At 52.5% G+C, this 17331-nt stretch overlaps 1 protein-coding gene across 4 annotated transcripts in view; it reads left to right on the plus strand.

The window, feature by feature from the left end:
• The first annotated feature begins 1848 nt into the window (after positions 1-1848).
• Positions 1849-17331, plus strand: part of KCNN3 (potassium calcium-activated channel subfamily N member 3) — a 161334-nt gene continuing 145851 nt past the window's right edge. For 2 of the 4 annotated variants that reach the window (XM_053607361.1, XM_053607362.1), the window contains exon 1: positions 1849-2869. In XM_053607361.1, the coding sequence (XP_053463336.1) occupies positions 1994-2869 (876 nt within the window). In that variant the 5' untranslated portion in view covers positions 1849-1993. Of the gene's footprint in view, positions 2870-12048; positions 12390-14725; positions 14810-17331 lie in introns of those variants that run through there. The other 2 variants (XM_053607363.1, XM_053607366.1) reach the window with 2 other exon arrangements.

A 17331-nucleotide genomic window follows, 5' to 3' on the forward strand; every position in this document is an offset into this window, starting at 1 on the left:
CCTCAGCCTCCCGAGCAGCTGGGACTACAGGCGCCCGCCACAACGCCCGGCTATTTTTTGGTTGCACTTTGGCCGGGGCTGGGTTTGAACCCGCCACCCTCGGCATATGGGGCTGGCGCCCTACTCACTGAGCCACAGGCGCCGCCCAAGAGGCCTCCCTCTTAAAACTCAGGCATGACTGGGGAATTCCATGACAGCATCTTCCTCTCTGACCCCTAAGGCTGCTGCAGTTAAAAATGAAAATGAATTCAGCTTTGTTCCATTTTTTGGAAACTCCTTCTGCACACAGTGGGAGCTTAATAAATACTTGATGATGATGATTCTGAACCTGGGAAGCCAGCAGATGTTTCCAGCTCTGACTCCCAGGCCCCATGGGGCAGATCAGGCAGGGAGCAACCATGGGGGGGTGGTCTTTGGTCTTTCTGCTGGATGCTTCCATGACTCTATGCTCTGCTGTTGGAGAGGGGACTGGGACCATGGTGTCACACATTCAGCTTTGGAGAGGCTGGCTCTTTCTCAGCAGCTTCTTTTTGACCCTTTCCCCTGCACAATTTGAACATACTTACTGACAACCACTTCGTCTTGAGCATCATGGTGGAAAAGCACCCTGAGGAGACAGAGTAGAAGCTGTGGGGTCAGCTTGCCCCAAGCTCAAATCCTAGCACCTTTAATTACAAACAATCTGGGAGACACCTGGCAGGTTATTTTCTGTGCTTGAATGTCTTCCTTCCTTCGTTCCTTTCTTCTTTTCTTCCTTTCTTCCTCCTTCCCTCCCTCCTTCCCCCTCTCCCTTCTTTCCTCCCTGCCTTCTTTCCTTCCTTCCTTCCTTCCCTTCTTCCTTCTTTCCTCCCTTCTTCCCTTCCCTTTCCTTCTTTTGTTCTTGTTCTTTTTTTACAGCTTTCATCTGTAAGAGAATGATGACATCATTTTCCTAGGGTTGGTGTGCGGGCTACAAATAACAAGAAGCACCTACACTCACGTCGCAGGCACTCTGGTAGGTGAGTTTATCCCCCTGGTGTCAGGAGAAGTGGACCCTTCTGCTGCTGTGACCTTGACGTGCTGTTCGAAAACATCTGTGAGCATCAGTTTGAGATCAAAATGAGAACATAACGCCCACCTTCTTGGGCGCTGTTTGGAGAACGTATCTGGATAACACATACCAAACAACCTGTCGTACATAGACCTGGCCACTAATAGGTGTTCCTCTTCCCGGCTCCCTGCCCCCTTGTCGTGGCGCACAGCTCCCCTCCTTAGGAGCCCCGCTGTTCCTCCTCCCATAGCCCATGTGAGCTCACATCCCCGATCGTCGTGGGCTTGTGGGATTTGGCCGCACCTGCCGGAGCAGAGACGGCAGCGCTCAGCCCCGCAGTGGCGGAGCGGGAACGACAACTCCTAGGCTCGCCGCGCGACTGGGGACTGGGGGCCCCCGGCCAGGGTTTCTGGAGCCGAGAGTGGGTGGGTGGCCAGGGGCCCGAGGGCCGGAGTGGCCAGGGACTGGGGGAGCCGGTGAGGGACACGGGGCCGAGAGTTGGGGGCGGCCGGGGGCGGCAGCCCCGCCCCTGGGAGGAGCCTCTTCGGGGGCGGAGCCAGGAGGCGGCTGCGAGAGCAGGTCGAGCCAATGGGGGCAGCGGCTGTTCGGTGGGCGGGGCTCACGGCCCGGCCGCGGCGGGAGGCGGCCAGCCGAGCTATTGAGCCGGGGAGGAGCGGAGCTGCGCGGCCCCGGGCACTCCCGGGGACGCTCCGGAGACAGAGTTCTCTGCCCTCACTTCTGTACGCCCCCTCCTGTCCCTCCTCGCTGCCCGGTACGATGCATTCTTGAGTGGCAGCAGCGGGACTCCAAGCAGCCCCAGAGACCGAAGCAAGCCAAAGAGAGAGGACCGGAGGCGAGAGCTGCCGGGGAGCTGGACGCCGGGCTTTCCTTGAGGACGCCTCTGGAGCGCGGGTGGCTCTGGGGCTGGGGGTTGTGCTGCGGGGAGTACCGCCGGACCCCAGGATGGACACTTCTGGGCACTTCCATGACTCGGGGGTGGGGGACCTGGATGAAGACCCCAAGTGCCCCTGTCCATCCTCTGGGGATGAGCAGCAGCAGCCACCGCCGCCACCGGCACCACCAGCAGCCCCCCAGCAGCCCTCGGGACCCTCGCTGCAGCCTCAGCCTCCGCAGCCCCAGCACCAGCCACCGCATCCCCTGTCTCAGCTCGCCCAGCTCCAGGGCCAGCCCGTGCACCCGGGCTTGCTGCTGTCCTCGCCCACCGCTTTCAGGGCCCCCCCTTCCTCCAACTCTACCGCCATCCTCCACCCTTCCTCCAGGCAAGGCAGCCAGCTCAATCTCAATGACCACTTGCTTGGCCACTCTCCAAGTTCCACAGCCACAAGTGGGCCTGGTGGAGGTAGCCGGCACCGGCAGGCCAGCCCCCTGGTGCACCGGCGGGACAGCAACCCCTTCACGGAGATCGCCATGAGCTCCTGCAAGTACAGCGGCGGGGTCATGAAGCCCCTCAGCCGCCTCAGCGCCTCTCGGAGGAACCTCATAGAGGCCGAGCCCGAGGGCCAAGCCCTCCAGCTCTTCAGCCCTGGCAACCCCCCGGAGATTGTCATCTCCTCCCGTGAGGACAACCATGCCCACCAGACCCTGCTGCACCACCCCAACGCCACCCACAACCACCAGCATGCCGGCACCGCCAGCAGCACCACCACCTTCCCCAAAGCCAACAAGCGGAAAAACCAAAACATTGGCTATAAGCTGGGACACAGGAGGGCCCTGTTTGAAAAGAGAAAGCGGCTGAGTGACTATGCTCTGATTTTTGGGATGTTTGGAATTGTTGTTATGGTGATAGAGACCGAGCTCTCTTGGGGTTTGTACTCAAAGGTAGGGGCTGTGGTTTCTCTTTATACCTTGAACAAAAGGAATATGTAGATAAAGAGAGAGAACTTGAGAGAGAGAGGGAATGAGAGGGAGAGGGGCAGAGAGGTGGTGATGGTGACAGGCATTTGCTTAGTTATGTTGAACATTCCAACTTCCAATGGTTTTCCTCCTTGATCCCAGGAGAATTCATTCCTCCCTTCCGTACACTGTGTCTAATTTGCAGTCTCTGGGTTAGGTAGGATTAAAGAATCCCCTCTGAGAAATCCCTTTTCCTCTGGCTCACTGTACTAAAGCAGAGCCCAGCAGCTTAACGCACCAATTAATTACACTCTGCCTTGATGTGCTTGCCAGTTCCTGTGACTCCCCCTCTCCTCCCCTCCCTGCTCCACTCCATTTTCCTGAGGATAAAAAAGAAATAAATGTCTGGGTGGGGGGTGGGGATCCCGTGCCAGTGCCATTGCCCAAGTCCCTTCTCTCCTTGTCTTCTCCCTCCCTTCTCAAGTTTCCATTTCCCTCTTCTCAGAGAGACTCTGGCAAATAGAAAACCACCCATGACCCCAGTCTCCCGAGGGCATCAGAGTGAAAATATAGGTGGAGGAAATCAGTGGCCCTTTCCCTCGGGAATGAGGACCCAGAATAAACCTGCTTCTCCTTCATAAACATCTCCTGATAAAAATGGCTACAGGTGTTACCCGGGCAGAGCAGATGGATGCTGCCTTGGCACTGGCTGGGGGGAACACCTCTCCCTGGGATGGGATGACAGAGCTTCCTGGTGGTCCCTGGGTGCCTGCGCCCCCAGCTCAGCCACAGTTCTCCCCTCCCACCCCAACTCCTTCTTTTGGGATAAATAAAGATGAGGGTATGTGTGAGTGAGCGCCCAGATGGAGAGCGGCAGCCACCGGCCCCTGCTCCAGCCTCCGTCCAGCCCCAAGATGGAGGAGGGGGCTCCCCTCCCATAGGGAATGGAGATTGAGAAAGGTGGGTTTCCTCTGATGCTTGCAGAGGGGCCTCCTGCTGCGGGCTTGGAGATGGGGATCTTGGCTTTTCCCCATTATGCTTCTCACCCCAGTTTGTTGGGGGGGGGGTTATATGCATGTATGCATATGCCTGCTTGTTGCTTGGATTTCTCTATTTATTGGTCGTTTTGGGCAGGGGTGGCTGGACTGGCTGGCAGATAGCTGGGAGGGGTTCAGCTGTTGGAGGTTTCAAATAGAGCTTGTTTCAGGCAGGGCACAGCTGCTGTGAGACTGTCACATTCCTTGTTGAAATCCAGCCACAAAAACCTAGGAGGTGCTGATCGGATTTCCCCCATTCCCAGCAGCTCTCTTTACCCAGGGTGGGCAGACTTGCCTGCCCTGGAAACGGGTGGGGCAGGCCTGTCAGACAACCCTAACAGCCAAACCAGATTTCCAGGCAGAGGGTCCTCTAAGGACCTACCTGCTCTGAGGGGACTGCCCAGTCAAGGGCAGCACCTGGAAGCAGCCTTAGTCTAAATAGCTCAAGGATGAGCCCCTCCGTTAGCAGCAGCGAGTAGGGTTTCCCCTGGAGTCGCAGCTCACTTAGTCATCCCTGTAGTGAGCCTCTGCGTCTGCTCGCTGCCTTCTCAGAATTGCCTCTCCTGCTGGGCACTCTGGAGAGGGGCTGGCAGCTGCCCTGCTCACTGCCTTGGCTCTCTGTCACCCTCTGGGAGGACCAAGGGTCCTCACTGGGGAAACTGATGAAGGCTTAAGTGCTGGGGGGTGACAAGGGGAACACCAGTGCCTCTCTTTCAGTGACATGATGGCCAGGGCTCTTCCTAGAGGCAGTGGCTGTGCATAGATCCAAGTCTGGGGACTATGCACGTTTGTCTTAGTGTGGTGAGAAGCTCATCACTGGCAGGAAAGGGCCCTCTTCTCTGCCTGGGACAGGTGCCATCCCTGATGGAGAACTTGGGGGCTGAGACTTTTCCAGCACTGGGGAAGGCAGACTTCCAGTGAATGAGGGGTGAGACCACCTAAGGTTGAGGTGTGTGGCTTCTCTCATTTCCACATTGGTGACCCTCTAGCTGATGACAGCGCAGAGGGGGCAGCAGCTGAGAATGTTCTGCTTGCTTCAGCTGGTGAGGTGGCCACTTCTGGTGCACCTTGGGGCTGGCATTGTGATAAGAGAGCTTGTTGTGACATGCCTGTCTTCCCACCTGTCCTTCCATCTGTCTGTCTATGTTTTGAATCATTTATGGGGCAAGTATTTTCTGGGTGTCTCCTATGTGCCAGGTCCTGTGGACACAGCAGAGCCAAGATGGATATTCCTTTCTCTCCTGGAGGCAAATAGGACCATTAAAAAAAAAAAAAACCTCTAGGCAAAAGTTGGAATCCCAGCTTTGCCACTTTCAGTTGTGTGATCTTGGACAAGTCATGTGGGTTTTTTTCTTTTCTTTAAACACCACAGATTGATACTGAAGGTCATATAGCTTTTGCCAGCCTGGTTTTCCTGCTATCAGGTGGGGAGAAGTAATTTAGGTAAGTGGAAGGTACTCAATATAGTGCCTGCTCGATAATGTGTGACCATGTAATTGAAGATGACTATGATAAGAGGAAAAGAGATGTCTTTTTTCTTTTATCTATCTCTGATTCTAGAAATAGCTGGAGCCCTAGCAGATGGGGAACTAAAACTTATCAATGAAGTGAGAAGTGTCTTGAAGGGCAGAAGCTCTGGAGAAGGGACTGGGTCTGATGTCGCCCACTTATAAACATGGATTTGTGGTGGGGATGTGCGTATCTGTTTCCCAGTCTTACAGAGGAAATGGACTCTTCTGAAGTAAGAGTTACCACCTAGAAGACCTCAGAAACATTCTTTGGGCCCTGGGGAGGAATAGGTGGCACTCTCCTTTGCAGGAGAGCTTTGTGTGTCTAGTTGCTTTGCTGACCCATCTGGAGGCCAATGGATGAACAGGATGACCTCAGGGACCCTAGTAAGATTGGATAATTCTGCCCTGATGGTGGCAGTTCCCACTCAAATGCTCTTGGGAGGGAATACACTTTCTACCCCCAGAGTTAGGGCTGGGGGCCTGCCTGCCCTCTCCTCCTCCCCAGGCTTAGACTTTATCACCTTCTCCCTGCCATCATGTTGGTGGCTGAGCTGGTGATTGAAGTGATTGAAGATTTATTAACCTTGTGCCTGAGCTGCTGCTTTCTGAACTCCCTGCTTTTTTTCCCATGGGGTTGTGACCTTCCTGTTTACCTGGCTTTGGCTGGTATTTGTTAATGGGGAAGGAACTCACCAGAGAGGCCTGGGTCTCTTGAAAAGGAACATACATGTACCCTGAGCATATTCAGAATTAATGCAGACGGAGCCAATGAAGAGGTTAGGGGGCAGTGGGGACAGAACATCTCAGCTCCCACCCTTACGAAGGCATTGGTGCTGGGAGGAGGGAGGAAACTCTGCTGGAGGCATCATCCTGCAATGGGGCAGGCAGCCCAGGTAAGAGGGGAGCTGTTTAACTGTGAGGCTAGGCCAGGCCAGAGACCGACTGCAGAGATGCCTGAGGTGGCCCCAGTGGGCTCAAACAGAGTGAGAAGAAAAGTCCTGAATTTTTTTCATTTTTTTAATATGCAGATTTACCCTCTGAAGGCTCAGACACTACAACAAGGGATGGGTCTAGAGATCCTATAGAGAAATCCTAGCGACTTTGTCTGTCTGCCCGTCAAGGTCAGAGAAGTGAGGGTCTGGGGAATTGTTCTTGGAGTTCTGTGAGAGCTGGTTTGGGGCACACCCAACCCTCTGTATAGCCTGAGGTCACCTGCTGTGCTCTCTTCACTGGTGCTGAGAGTTAGGGCTTGGGGCCTGCCTGCCCTCCCTCCCCTCCTTCCCCAGGCTTGGACTTTATCACACCCCCACCCCCCAAACCCCCTCCATCCTATTGGCAGCTGAGCTGGTGCCTCTGTCTAGCTGGCAAGTCACCAGTGGACCTTGTTACTCAGAGACCCCAGCCATTGGGCTGTGGGTAGCTTCAGGGAGGCTGGAAACACTGGTGCCCCAGGGTGGCTCAGACACACTCCTGCCCCAGCCTTGAAACTGGCTGGAGTTTCACTTCCCAGGCTGAGCCCGTCCTCTGCCCTGCATGCCCAGCTCCTGCCCAACCCACTGACTTCCTGCTCCTCTGCTCCTCCCTGCCGACCCTGTGGGCCTTGTTGGGGGAATAACCCAGGCCCCAGAAAGAGGTCACTGAGAAGGCCCCTGCTGGTTACCCTGTCCACATCCATATTTTCTCACCTCTCATTATCTTTCTTCTTCAGATCACCTTCAGGCCACCCTGATAGTGCAGGCTTCTCTGCTTGCCCCAGGAAGCCTGGTCCCCTTGGTCATTAACTCTTAAAAGAGAATGGTGTCCCTTAGGCCAACATGCTGTATGTCTCTTTACTGACCTCACAGAGGTCAGTGAGTCCACCTGCAGCCTCCAGGCCAAGTGACTGAGCGGCACCCCTGGCCCCACTTCTGCTCTCTGCCCTCCCTGGGCTTGGCTGGGAGCTGTCTCTGCACCTTGTGCTGAGTCCCTGTGTTGGTTTAGGACAGGTTGTCAGCAGGCTGTCATCAGGATATCCTGATGTTTTGGAGGAGGTGTCAGGGCACTGGTGTCAGTGTTTTCAGGCATAATGGGAAAGTAGGGATAGGACAGATCCCTTTTTGGGGGACAAATTTGGACGACCCCACTGGACGACCTGCAGGACAAATTTGCAGAGGGCAGCAGAATGTGTATAAATGGTTTGGCTGCAGACAGGAACCTCAGAGCCAGCTGCTAAGGGCCCAAGACACACATTTTATCTTCACAAGTCACACTGAATATGTCCCTGGGGGAGGGCAAGTGTTGGCAGTGGGCCCTTCTACCCCCACCTCTGGGAGTGGTGACTTTATTTATAATCATTGTGGACAGTCTGCAAATGAGTCAAACATTTGTAACCCATAAGGTGGACAGCTAACTTTTGGTAAGTACTTAGCCTTTGAGTGTCATCACACTATTTATAACTGTCCCGGGGGGAGACTCCATGGCACAACCGACTTTCCTGCTCTACTGGCAGTGCTGCTGGGTGCCTGGGCCTTGGCATAATGGCTGGGCCTTTACCTCCCTCACAGACTCATTAGAAAGCTATTTGATGGCCTTGTATTTCTCTTCTCTCTTCTCTTTCAGGAAGGGAGATTTGTGAGACCATAGTCAAAAGACCTGCTTTAAAAAATATAAGGTAAAGAAAATCAAGATAAAAGGAAATTTGACTAACCTCTATAGTGAAGCTGAGGCCTAGATGGAAGTGCAAGTCAGAATGGAGCTGTGGTTCTGTTGCAGTTATTTGCAAAGCACATTTGGGGTGGAGAGTGTGTGTGTTTGTGGGGTGAGGGCAGCTACATATTGATGAAATGCCATTGACTCAGCTTGGTGACAGGCAGGCAGCACCTTCATTCGTAGCTATTTTTCCTTCTTTTTCTTTTAGAACCCCAAAGGGAGAGTGAGAAAGAAAGCCCCCTATTCAAATAGTGAGGGTGGGGAATTTTGAGATTGTGCTGTTCTCAGGAGCTGTAGGGTGTAAAATTCTAGCACCTTTTCTTCTGGTGAGGAAAGCTGGGAGGAGGCCATGGGCTTTCAGGTTCCTCCACCCTGGCATTCCATCTGCAGGAACTCAGCTGGGGTCTGCAGGGAGGCAAGGTAGGCACCACACTGCTCTGTCCTTTTTTTTTGGCCGGGGCCGGGTTTGAACCCACCACCTCTGGTATATGGAGCCGGAGCCCTACTCCTTGAGCCACAGGCACTGCCCACACTCCTCTGTCCTTGTGCCCAGCTCTCTACTGGGCCTGTGGACTGGGTGACAGAGAGGGAAGGCGAGGGCTGTGTGTGAGCATGTGACTTATTTGCATCTGGGACCCTGGACATAGGTGGTGGTCATGGCTCTGTGGTCAGGAGCTACTGCTGTTGTTGGTAGCACTGTGGGCAGAACCCAGGCCTGCTGGATTCTCAAGTCCATGCCCTTTCCCTTACCTGCTGCTGCTGGATAAACAGCTTCTATTCTTTTTTTTTTTTTTTTTTTGTAGAGACAGAGTCTCACTTTACTGCCCTCGGTAGAGTGCCATGGCGTCACGCCGCTCACGGCAACCTCCAGCTCTTGGGCTTACGTGATTCTCTTGCCTCAGCCTCCCGAGTAGCTGGGACTACGGGTGCCTGCCACAATGCTATTTTTTTGTTGCAGTTTGGCCGGGGCTGGGTTTGAACCTGCCACCCTCGGCATATGGGGCCGGCACCCTACTCACTGAGCCACAGGCGCCGCCCTATTCTTTTTTTTTTTTTTTTTTTAGGCAGAGTCTCACTTTGTCATCCTCAGTAGAGTGCTGTGACGTCATAGCTCACAGCAACCTCAAACTCCTGGGGTCAAGTGATCCTTTTGCTTCAGCTTACCAAGTAGCTGGAACTACAGGAGCCCACCACAACACTCAGCAACTTTTTTTTTTTTTTTTTAGTGACGGGGCAGGGGGTTCTCACTCTTTCTCAGGCTGATCTCAAACTCCTGAGCTCAAGCACTCTACCCACCTTGGCCTCCCAGAGTGCTAGGATTACAGGCGGGAGCCACTGTGCCCAGCTTGCTTCTATTCTTAAAAGAGGGGCAGCGCCTGTGGCTCAGTGAGTAGGGCACCGGCCCCATATACCGAGGGTGGTGGGTTCAAACCCGGCCCTGGCCAAACTGTAAAAAAAAAAAAAGTTACACACTGTATTCTTAAAAGAGACAAATCAAGTTTATGGGGCTGACACCCATGATGCAAAATGTTGGGATAGGAGGAACTTTACCCAGAGTTGGGCAGGAAGGGCTTAATGGAGGGTGGGGAGGCCAGCACATAGAGAAAATAGTGTTTGTGTTTGAGGGTGGGTAGGGCAAGGGTGGGCTCCTTGGGGCAGCCTGGGTTCAGGCCCTGGACACCCCCTGAGATGTCTCCATGCTGAGGTGATACCGCCGTCAGGTAACATTGGACAGGCTGTAGGGATGGGGTGGAGACCTCAGAGAAAATGAGAACTGAGCCCATCAGGGGCTCCTGCTGTACCCTCAGCCCCCACCTCCACCACAGGAGCCAGGAGGACCCCAGAGCTGGCCACACTTCCACAGGTCCTGCTGCCTGTCACCCTGTCTTACTCTTGGCTCCATCCTCCTACCTGGCCACATGCTGGAGGGATACAGCACAGGCACTTTCTTGCCTGCCGGCTCTAGGACTCCTCACCACTGGGTGTGTTTGCAGATGAGAAACCCAGTTGGCAGAGTTTTATCGCTCCCTATGTGCAGTCTCAGGAGCAGACGGTTCTGGAAGGAGAGCTTGGCTGGTGTCCCTCTTCTGACCCGACCTCTAGGCCCTTTGGGGGACTGAGTGAGGGGACTCTAGAGGCTTTTCCACTCCTGTTCTAGAGTTTCTGTTCTGAGTCCCATTTTCTTCTGCTGAGGAAAGTGCTGTTTGCTGGGGAGTCCTGAGGAGCTGCTTGTCCCTCCTGCTCCCAGCTGATTGGGGGATGCTTGCTGAGGCCCTTCACCTATCTGGGGCCTGTTTCTCCAGCTGAGAAGTCAGAGCGGAACTCCCTTCCTGCTCCAGTCCTCTGTAACCTGTTTCCAGATCATGCTCCCTCACAAAGACGAGCAAGTCGTCTTCAAACTCATGTTTTTCTTGGGCATGAGGTATGTGCCCAGAAGCGTGGTACTGTCTTGGAGCACCTAGGGGGGAGATGGTGACTCAGACTGGGGACATTGGGACACTCTCTGCAGGAGGTGGGACTGCCCCTGAGGAATTAGATGAGCCAGGTTGGGAGCACTGCAGGGTGTGTAAGGAGCAGGACTGGGCATCTGGGGAGCTTGAGGTCCTGCTGTGGGTGCACACAGGGCCGGTGGGGAGGCAAGAAGGGCCTGTTGAATCCTGAGAGGTTCCAGGAGGGAGGGAGATGCCCATGTTGAGGGCACAGGTTCAGTGAACACTGCAGACCTAACCCTATTCCCTTCCCAGAGGTGGCCTTGAGTGACAGGCAGCCTGGTGTGACAGGGAGGGACCTGGGGTCAGGGTTCAGATGCTGACTTGGCAGTATGCCAGTGGTGGGTCCTCGGGGAGCTCACACCCTGGAGCCAGTTAAGAGGGAACCACAGCCTCTGCCTGCTGCCAGCACCTGGCAGAGGCACCACTATCAACTGTGGCTTTTGTTAGAGTGGCTATCAGGAGATGCCACTGGAGACTGAGCCTGGAGGGAAGGGCATGTACAACACCCCTCCCCACTCTGCAGGCTGCCATGGAGAGGGCATCCTTGCTAGGACGGCACGTGAGGAACATGCCTCGTCTCCTGAGACAAGTGTTCTCACTTCAAGTGACGTGCTACCCAGTCTTGTTTCGGGGGGGGAGGGGGTCTCAGTGGGTGATTCTGTGTAAGTGAGAGGGAAGTAGCTGCCCTGGGAAGGCAGGGCTGTTGTGCTGGCCTGGGCTGGGCTTCTGGAGCTTTCTTAACCCACAGGGCTAGTTATTGTACATCAGAGTCAGCAGTCTGAGGCCTGGGCATAGCTAATTGGGTGTGGACATGCAAATCGGACAGGTGGAGAGAGTACAAAAATAAAACCATGGGGCCAGGCCAGAGGCTGAGAGGCCTGGAGAAAGGTCAGGGCACGTGATGATGCAGCAGAAAGGGCCGAGAGGTGGGGCTGCAGGGGGGGCCACCCTGGAGCCAGCCTGGGACAGATGGGGGTTGCCGGGTAGGGGAAGTGCCGCAGCTTGCCTGAGTGTGGTTAAGAGGACGCACTTTTCCTTTCAAGACTGGAGGCAGGGTGCTTCCTAGAATTCAGAATGTTCTTTCTGTCCTTTTCACCCCTTGGAGTACCAGGGCTGCAGCAGTTCGTGATGTTCCCAGCAGGTGCCAAGGGGCACTGGGGAAGCTGGGCAGGGGAGGGACCTTCTGGGGACCAGGGATGGCCTTGCATGGACACTTTTTTTTTTTTTTTCTCACAAGGCCTGGTTGCAGGGTAACTGGAGTTGTATTCTGAGCGAAGCCTTGGTGATACTAAATGAACAACATGCAAATGATGTGTGAAATAATATGCAAATTGGCATCTGTTATTTTTGAGTCAGCTGGCAGGGCATTTTTCTTAAAGGACAGGAGTGGTGCTTCATGTCAAATGAGCAGGGAAGTTGCTTGAAGGACGGGCTGACTGGGCTGACTGGGCTGGTGCTGCCCCTGGGAGCTCACGGGTGCCCTCCTGCCTGAGTCTGCAGAGATGGCTATTGGTGTTCAGCTCCAGGCTAAAGACAGAGAAGCCCATAAAAGTGGGCGCCTTGCCCAGGGCCACAGGCAAGTAGGCCTTCTGAGCTCCCTTCCTTACTGACTAGGAGGTGCTTTGAGCTGAAGAAAGCCCTGTGGGTGCTCATTCTGATCCCCACTGCTGCTTTATCTTTAGGGCTATGACTCAAGCTCTCTGAGCCTCAGTTTCCACATTTGTAAATAGGGATAATGGCATTCACTTCCCTGGAGAGAAAGACTTCAAAATGGCTGGTGAGTAGCTGTCCCCAAGTGGCAGCCCCCTCGCCCTAGGCCTGAGTAGGCCCCACCAGCAGGGTCCTTCTGATTTTAATATATTGGGAGTTAGCTATTTTCTGTCTTTTCCAATTTCCAGTGGGCAAGATGTTGGCTCCTGGGATAGCTCTTATGTGGGAGTGCACCTTCTCCCATGGCGAGGGCTCAGGGTAGGCATGTTGCTTGAGGTAGGCCACTGCCTTTGCAGGGAGCCAGAGCTGCATGGCCTTGAAGGGAGAGCTGGGGTCCTCCTGGGGGCAGCAGGTGGCTTGGGTGGCACCACACTTGTCCTGAATGGCCAAGACCCATGGACCAGCAGGTGGACTTGGGCCCTATACAGGGCTCCTACCCCTGTGAGAAGGGCAGGGCAGGGACTGTCCTCTTCTTTAGAGGACCCTACCTCTCTTGGAAGTTATATGGCTTTTCCAAGGCCACTCAACATGGTAAATGGCAGCGGTGTGGCTGGAATGCAGGAATCCTGTGTTTTAGTCCTTCGTTTCTTTCTCTTTCTCCTGCCTCTGTTCCCTAAACATATCCTGACTGTGTGGCAGACCCTACTCTGGGTCCAAGGAGTGCACAGGGGCTATGTCCTCAGAGGCCCAAGGGCATCTCTCCTCAACCAGATGTGTATTTTGCCCCCTTCTTCCTGGAGCAACAGGGCTTTCCCCACAAACCTGGGTTTAGTTCTTGGCTATTTAGCTGTACAGTTTAGAGCAGTGACCTCCTCATCAGAAGGTGGGATTTCAGCTCTGCTGAGGATGGAGGTGGAGGAATCAACGTGGGGCAGGGCTAGCACCCAGGGCTCTTCTCTGGGCTGGTCAGTGGTGGGCTTTGTCTTGGTTGTTTCTTCCAAGAACCCAGTGGCCTCAGAATCACATGAGTTCCTTCACAGCCGGGCCTGTGGTTTTCGCCCCTCCTGCTCTGGGCCAGACTTGTTGTATGGTTTTGCCAGACGCTTGTCCCTGCTCCTGAGGAGTGATGGTGAGGAGCCGGCTGGGAGGGCATTTTGGCAGAAGCCACCATGTCGTGTCCACGCTGTGCCAGTGCTGGGAAGCTCCCTCAGGAATGAATGCGGCTGGTATAAGCTGGGAGCAAGTCCAGGACAGGGGTGTGTCATAAGGGTTTCCACAGCAGCCCAAGAGAAGGCACTGCTTCCATAAAATGGAAACTTCTTTTTCCTTCCATAAAAATGATTAGAAAACACCAGGAATGAAGAGGGGACAGATGGGGGAGGTGAAAAGAACACATGTTTATTAAGGTCCTGCTCTGTGCTTTTACACACCTCCTCTCACGTGACCCTCACAACCACCCCATGAAGTGGATATGATTGCTCCCATTTTACAGGTGACAGCCTTGAGGCTTAGAGAGGTTAAGCGACTTGCCTGAGTAGATTCAGGATTTGAACCCAGGGGAGTGTCTCTGAGGCCCTGCCTTGTACAGATACGTATTTGCAGGTTACCTCTTGGGTGGGGCTCACTCAGCTCTCCCAGAGAACTCAGCCCTGCCTGCTGCCCCGCGAGCACGCCTACCTGGAGCAGGCTCAGTGCTGTGGAGGAGGCCGGGGAGAGGAGGTTGGGCAAGGTGACACTATTGGTCTGTGCAGAGTTTGTTGAGCCCCAGGAGCTGGGTGCCCCTGGGCCACCCACAGCACAGGCACTGTGGTTTCCTGGCTATGCAGCCTCATTGAGAAAATTGGCCTCTGTGGGCCTCAGTCCGCAGATCTGTGCCTGGGGATGGTGGCACTTTCTCTCGTGGGTATTCTGATTGACTCAGAGATCCACACACTGAACAGGCTCAGAGCTCACAGGCTGCTGGGGAAGATAGGCTTTGAGACAGAATGACAGGCATAATGTAAGTTTTAAAACACATGTGACCTGGATTGGACCCCTAAGCCTGAGACCGGGTGGTCTATGCCTCCTTCCTGCGCCCTGCCCTGTTATCTGGAGGCCCAGCTTACCTTCTCCCTCCCTCTTCCTAGGGTCTGTCTCCCAGGCTGCCCCCACTTCTTATGTGTGGTGGAAGTTTAGGCCTGTTAGCCTGGAGGTGGGGACAGCCTTTTCCACTGGACAGAGCTGACTTTCTGTGCTGGCTCTGTCACTCACTGGTTGTATGGCTTTGGTGTACAGTCTCCTGGTGGCTGATTGTCTCCGACTGCTGGGACTGCTGGGGGCTTTGTGAGACACTGCTGTCTGAGGAGTGTGGGGCATGGCTTTTGGCCCATGTTGAGTGCTCAGTGAGGTCAGCTGGGTTTGTGTGAGAAGGGACAGCCTTGAGCCAGGCACAGAGAAACTTGGTGTTTGGGCTTCTGTTTTGCCATCTGGACAAAGAGAAGTGGGCTTGTGAAGAATAATCCCTCTGCTGGCTGTGCTTAGGGAGTGTAAGGATGGAAGGCCTCAGGGGTAAGTCCAAAGGATGCTGGCCTGCTCCTTGGGGAAGCGAGCTGCTCCTCAGTGGGCCGGGTTGGGAGGGTGGTTTGGGGTCTTTGTCCTCCTGTCCAACAAGTGAAAACCTGTAAAGGCATAGTGGCTAAGTGATTTTCTCACTGTCACAGCTGAGAGGCCCTTTTGGCCAGCCCCCTCCTGCAGGCCAGCCCTTGGCATAAGGCCTTTTTGTCTCCTGAACCCTCCCAGCAGCAGGGATTTAATTACTGTAATGTAAGTAGCCACTGCTCAAGGCCTTCTGGCTGAGGGGAAACAGATTTTGTCTTCTCTGGGAGAATAAAAGTTGATAGAAAGGAAAGAAATGTACCTTCCTGTAGGGTACCTGAGGCTGTTGGGATAATGAGGAGTTTTCCTGGGGAGAGGGAGACATTGTGTCTGATTCCAGGAACCTTGGCACTTCCTTGCCTTCCTGGGATGACTCAGCTAGGCTGCCTCTGTTGCCTCTATGATCTTGCTAACAGATCAGCCTGCCATTCTTTGGCCATATGTCAAGCACCTACTATGTGCTAGGCACTCAAAACTTCCAGCTAAGTAACACCAGGCAGAGAAATAGATACTTTTTTTTTTTTTTTTTTGAGACAGTCTCACTAGGTTGCCCTTGGTAGAGTGCCATGCATCACAACTCATAGCAACTAGCAACTTCCAACTCTTGGGCTTAAGCGATTCTCTTGCCTTGACCTCCCAAGTAGCTGGGACTACAGACCCGCCACAACATCCAGCTATTTTTTGGTTGTAGTTGTCATTGTTGTTTGGCAGGCCCAGGCTGGATTCGAATCTGCCAGCCTTGGTATATGTGGCTGGTGCCCTAGCCGCTGAGCTACAGGTGCCCAGCCAAAATAGATACTTCTATTCATTCAACAAGTAGTTATTGAAGGCCTATTATGTGCCACTCCATTGTTCTAGGCTCCACGGGTATACGGGATACATTGCTTGGCCACATTCTTGCTGTGTGAGCGTCGCAGAGAGTACCCGCACAAACCTGGGTGGTGTGTCCTGCTACCCCCCAGGCTGCGTGGTGCAGCCTGTTGCTCCTGTCCACACACCTGCACAGCATTTACCTTACAGAATACTGTAGGCAGTTATGACACAATGGCAAGTGTTTGTGTTTCTAAACATATCTGAACATAGAAAAGGTACAGTGAAAATGTGGTGTAATAGAAAGGTGGTGCCTGTGGCTCAAAGGAGTAGGGCACCAGACCTATGCTGGAGGTGGCGGGTTCAAACCCAGCCCTGGCCAAAAACTGCAAAAAAAAAAAAAAAAAAAAAAGTGGTGTAATAGGTACAAAGTGTTACACTTGTACAGGGCACTTACCATGAATGCAACTTGCAGGCGGGGAAGTTGCTCTGGGTGAGTCAGTGAGTGTGAATGCCTAGGACACTACTGTGCGTTACTGTAGATTGTAGCAACAGTATGTTTAGGCTATACTAAATTTATGAAAAAAATTTTTCTTTAATTATAAATTTACCTTAGCTTACTATAGTTTTTTTTTGCTTTACAAAGTTTTAGACTCTACTAACAATATAGCACAAGCATATTGTACAGCTGTACAAAAATATTTTCTTCGTATTTTTATTTTATACGCTTTTTTACATTTTTAAAATATTAAATTGTTTTTTACTTTTCAATCTTTTTTGTTAAAAACTAAAACACAAACATACACATTAGCCTAGGCCTACACAGGGTCAGGTTCATCATCAAGATGTCACTAGGTGAAAGGAATTTTTTAGCTCCATAATATTCTTATGGGGCCAACATCCTCCTGGTCTGTCCTTGAACAGAACGTTTTACATGAGGCATGACTGTAGTAGAGAAAAACCGTGAACCAAAATCCCTGCTTGTGGGGAATTTACATTTTAGTGGGTAAACCTAATAGTGAACTATGCAAGTCAATTGTACATTATGTTAGATGATGCCAAGTACCCTGAAGAAAATTAAAGCTAGAGGGGTATGTTGGAAGTTCAGAGGGGAGGGTCATTTTCTTTTCTTTATTTGTTTTTCAAAATTTATTATGCATATTTATACAGTAACACCAAAATAATGCTCAATAAATTACATAGCTATTTTCTAAAAACATTGCAAAAAAGAAAAGAAAATTACTCAAAATTGAAAATAGTCATCTTTTACACAAATTTGAATTGATTTCTATATAAACAAGAACATGTTAAATATCTAAAAATTCTTAATGTACAGGTTGTAAAGGCTCAATTCTATTGCACATATTTGATTTAGGCTTATTTGATCAGGTATCATACAGAAAAATAACTTACGAATATGAAGTTTTTAAAGTAGGCAGCATGTTATTTTATACTACAAAAATTAGGTGAAGGTTGATACATTTCACAGATTAATCTTCAGAAAATTTTGTTTAGCTATTGCATAAAATCATTGATTATCAGCATCACACATGCAAGCTAAAAGCTATTAAATATAGTAAAACAGCCCTGTTGGTACATTTAAAATAAGAACAGGTGCCAACTAC

The sequence above is a fragment of the Nycticebus coucang genome, chromosome 10, assembly GCF_027406575.1.
Source record: "Nycticebus coucang isolate mNycCou1 chromosome 10, mNycCou1.pri, whole genome shotgun sequence".
In the NCBI taxonomy this organism is placed as follows: Eukaryota; Metazoa; Chordata; class Mammalia; order Primates; family Lorisidae; genus Nycticebus; species Nycticebus coucang.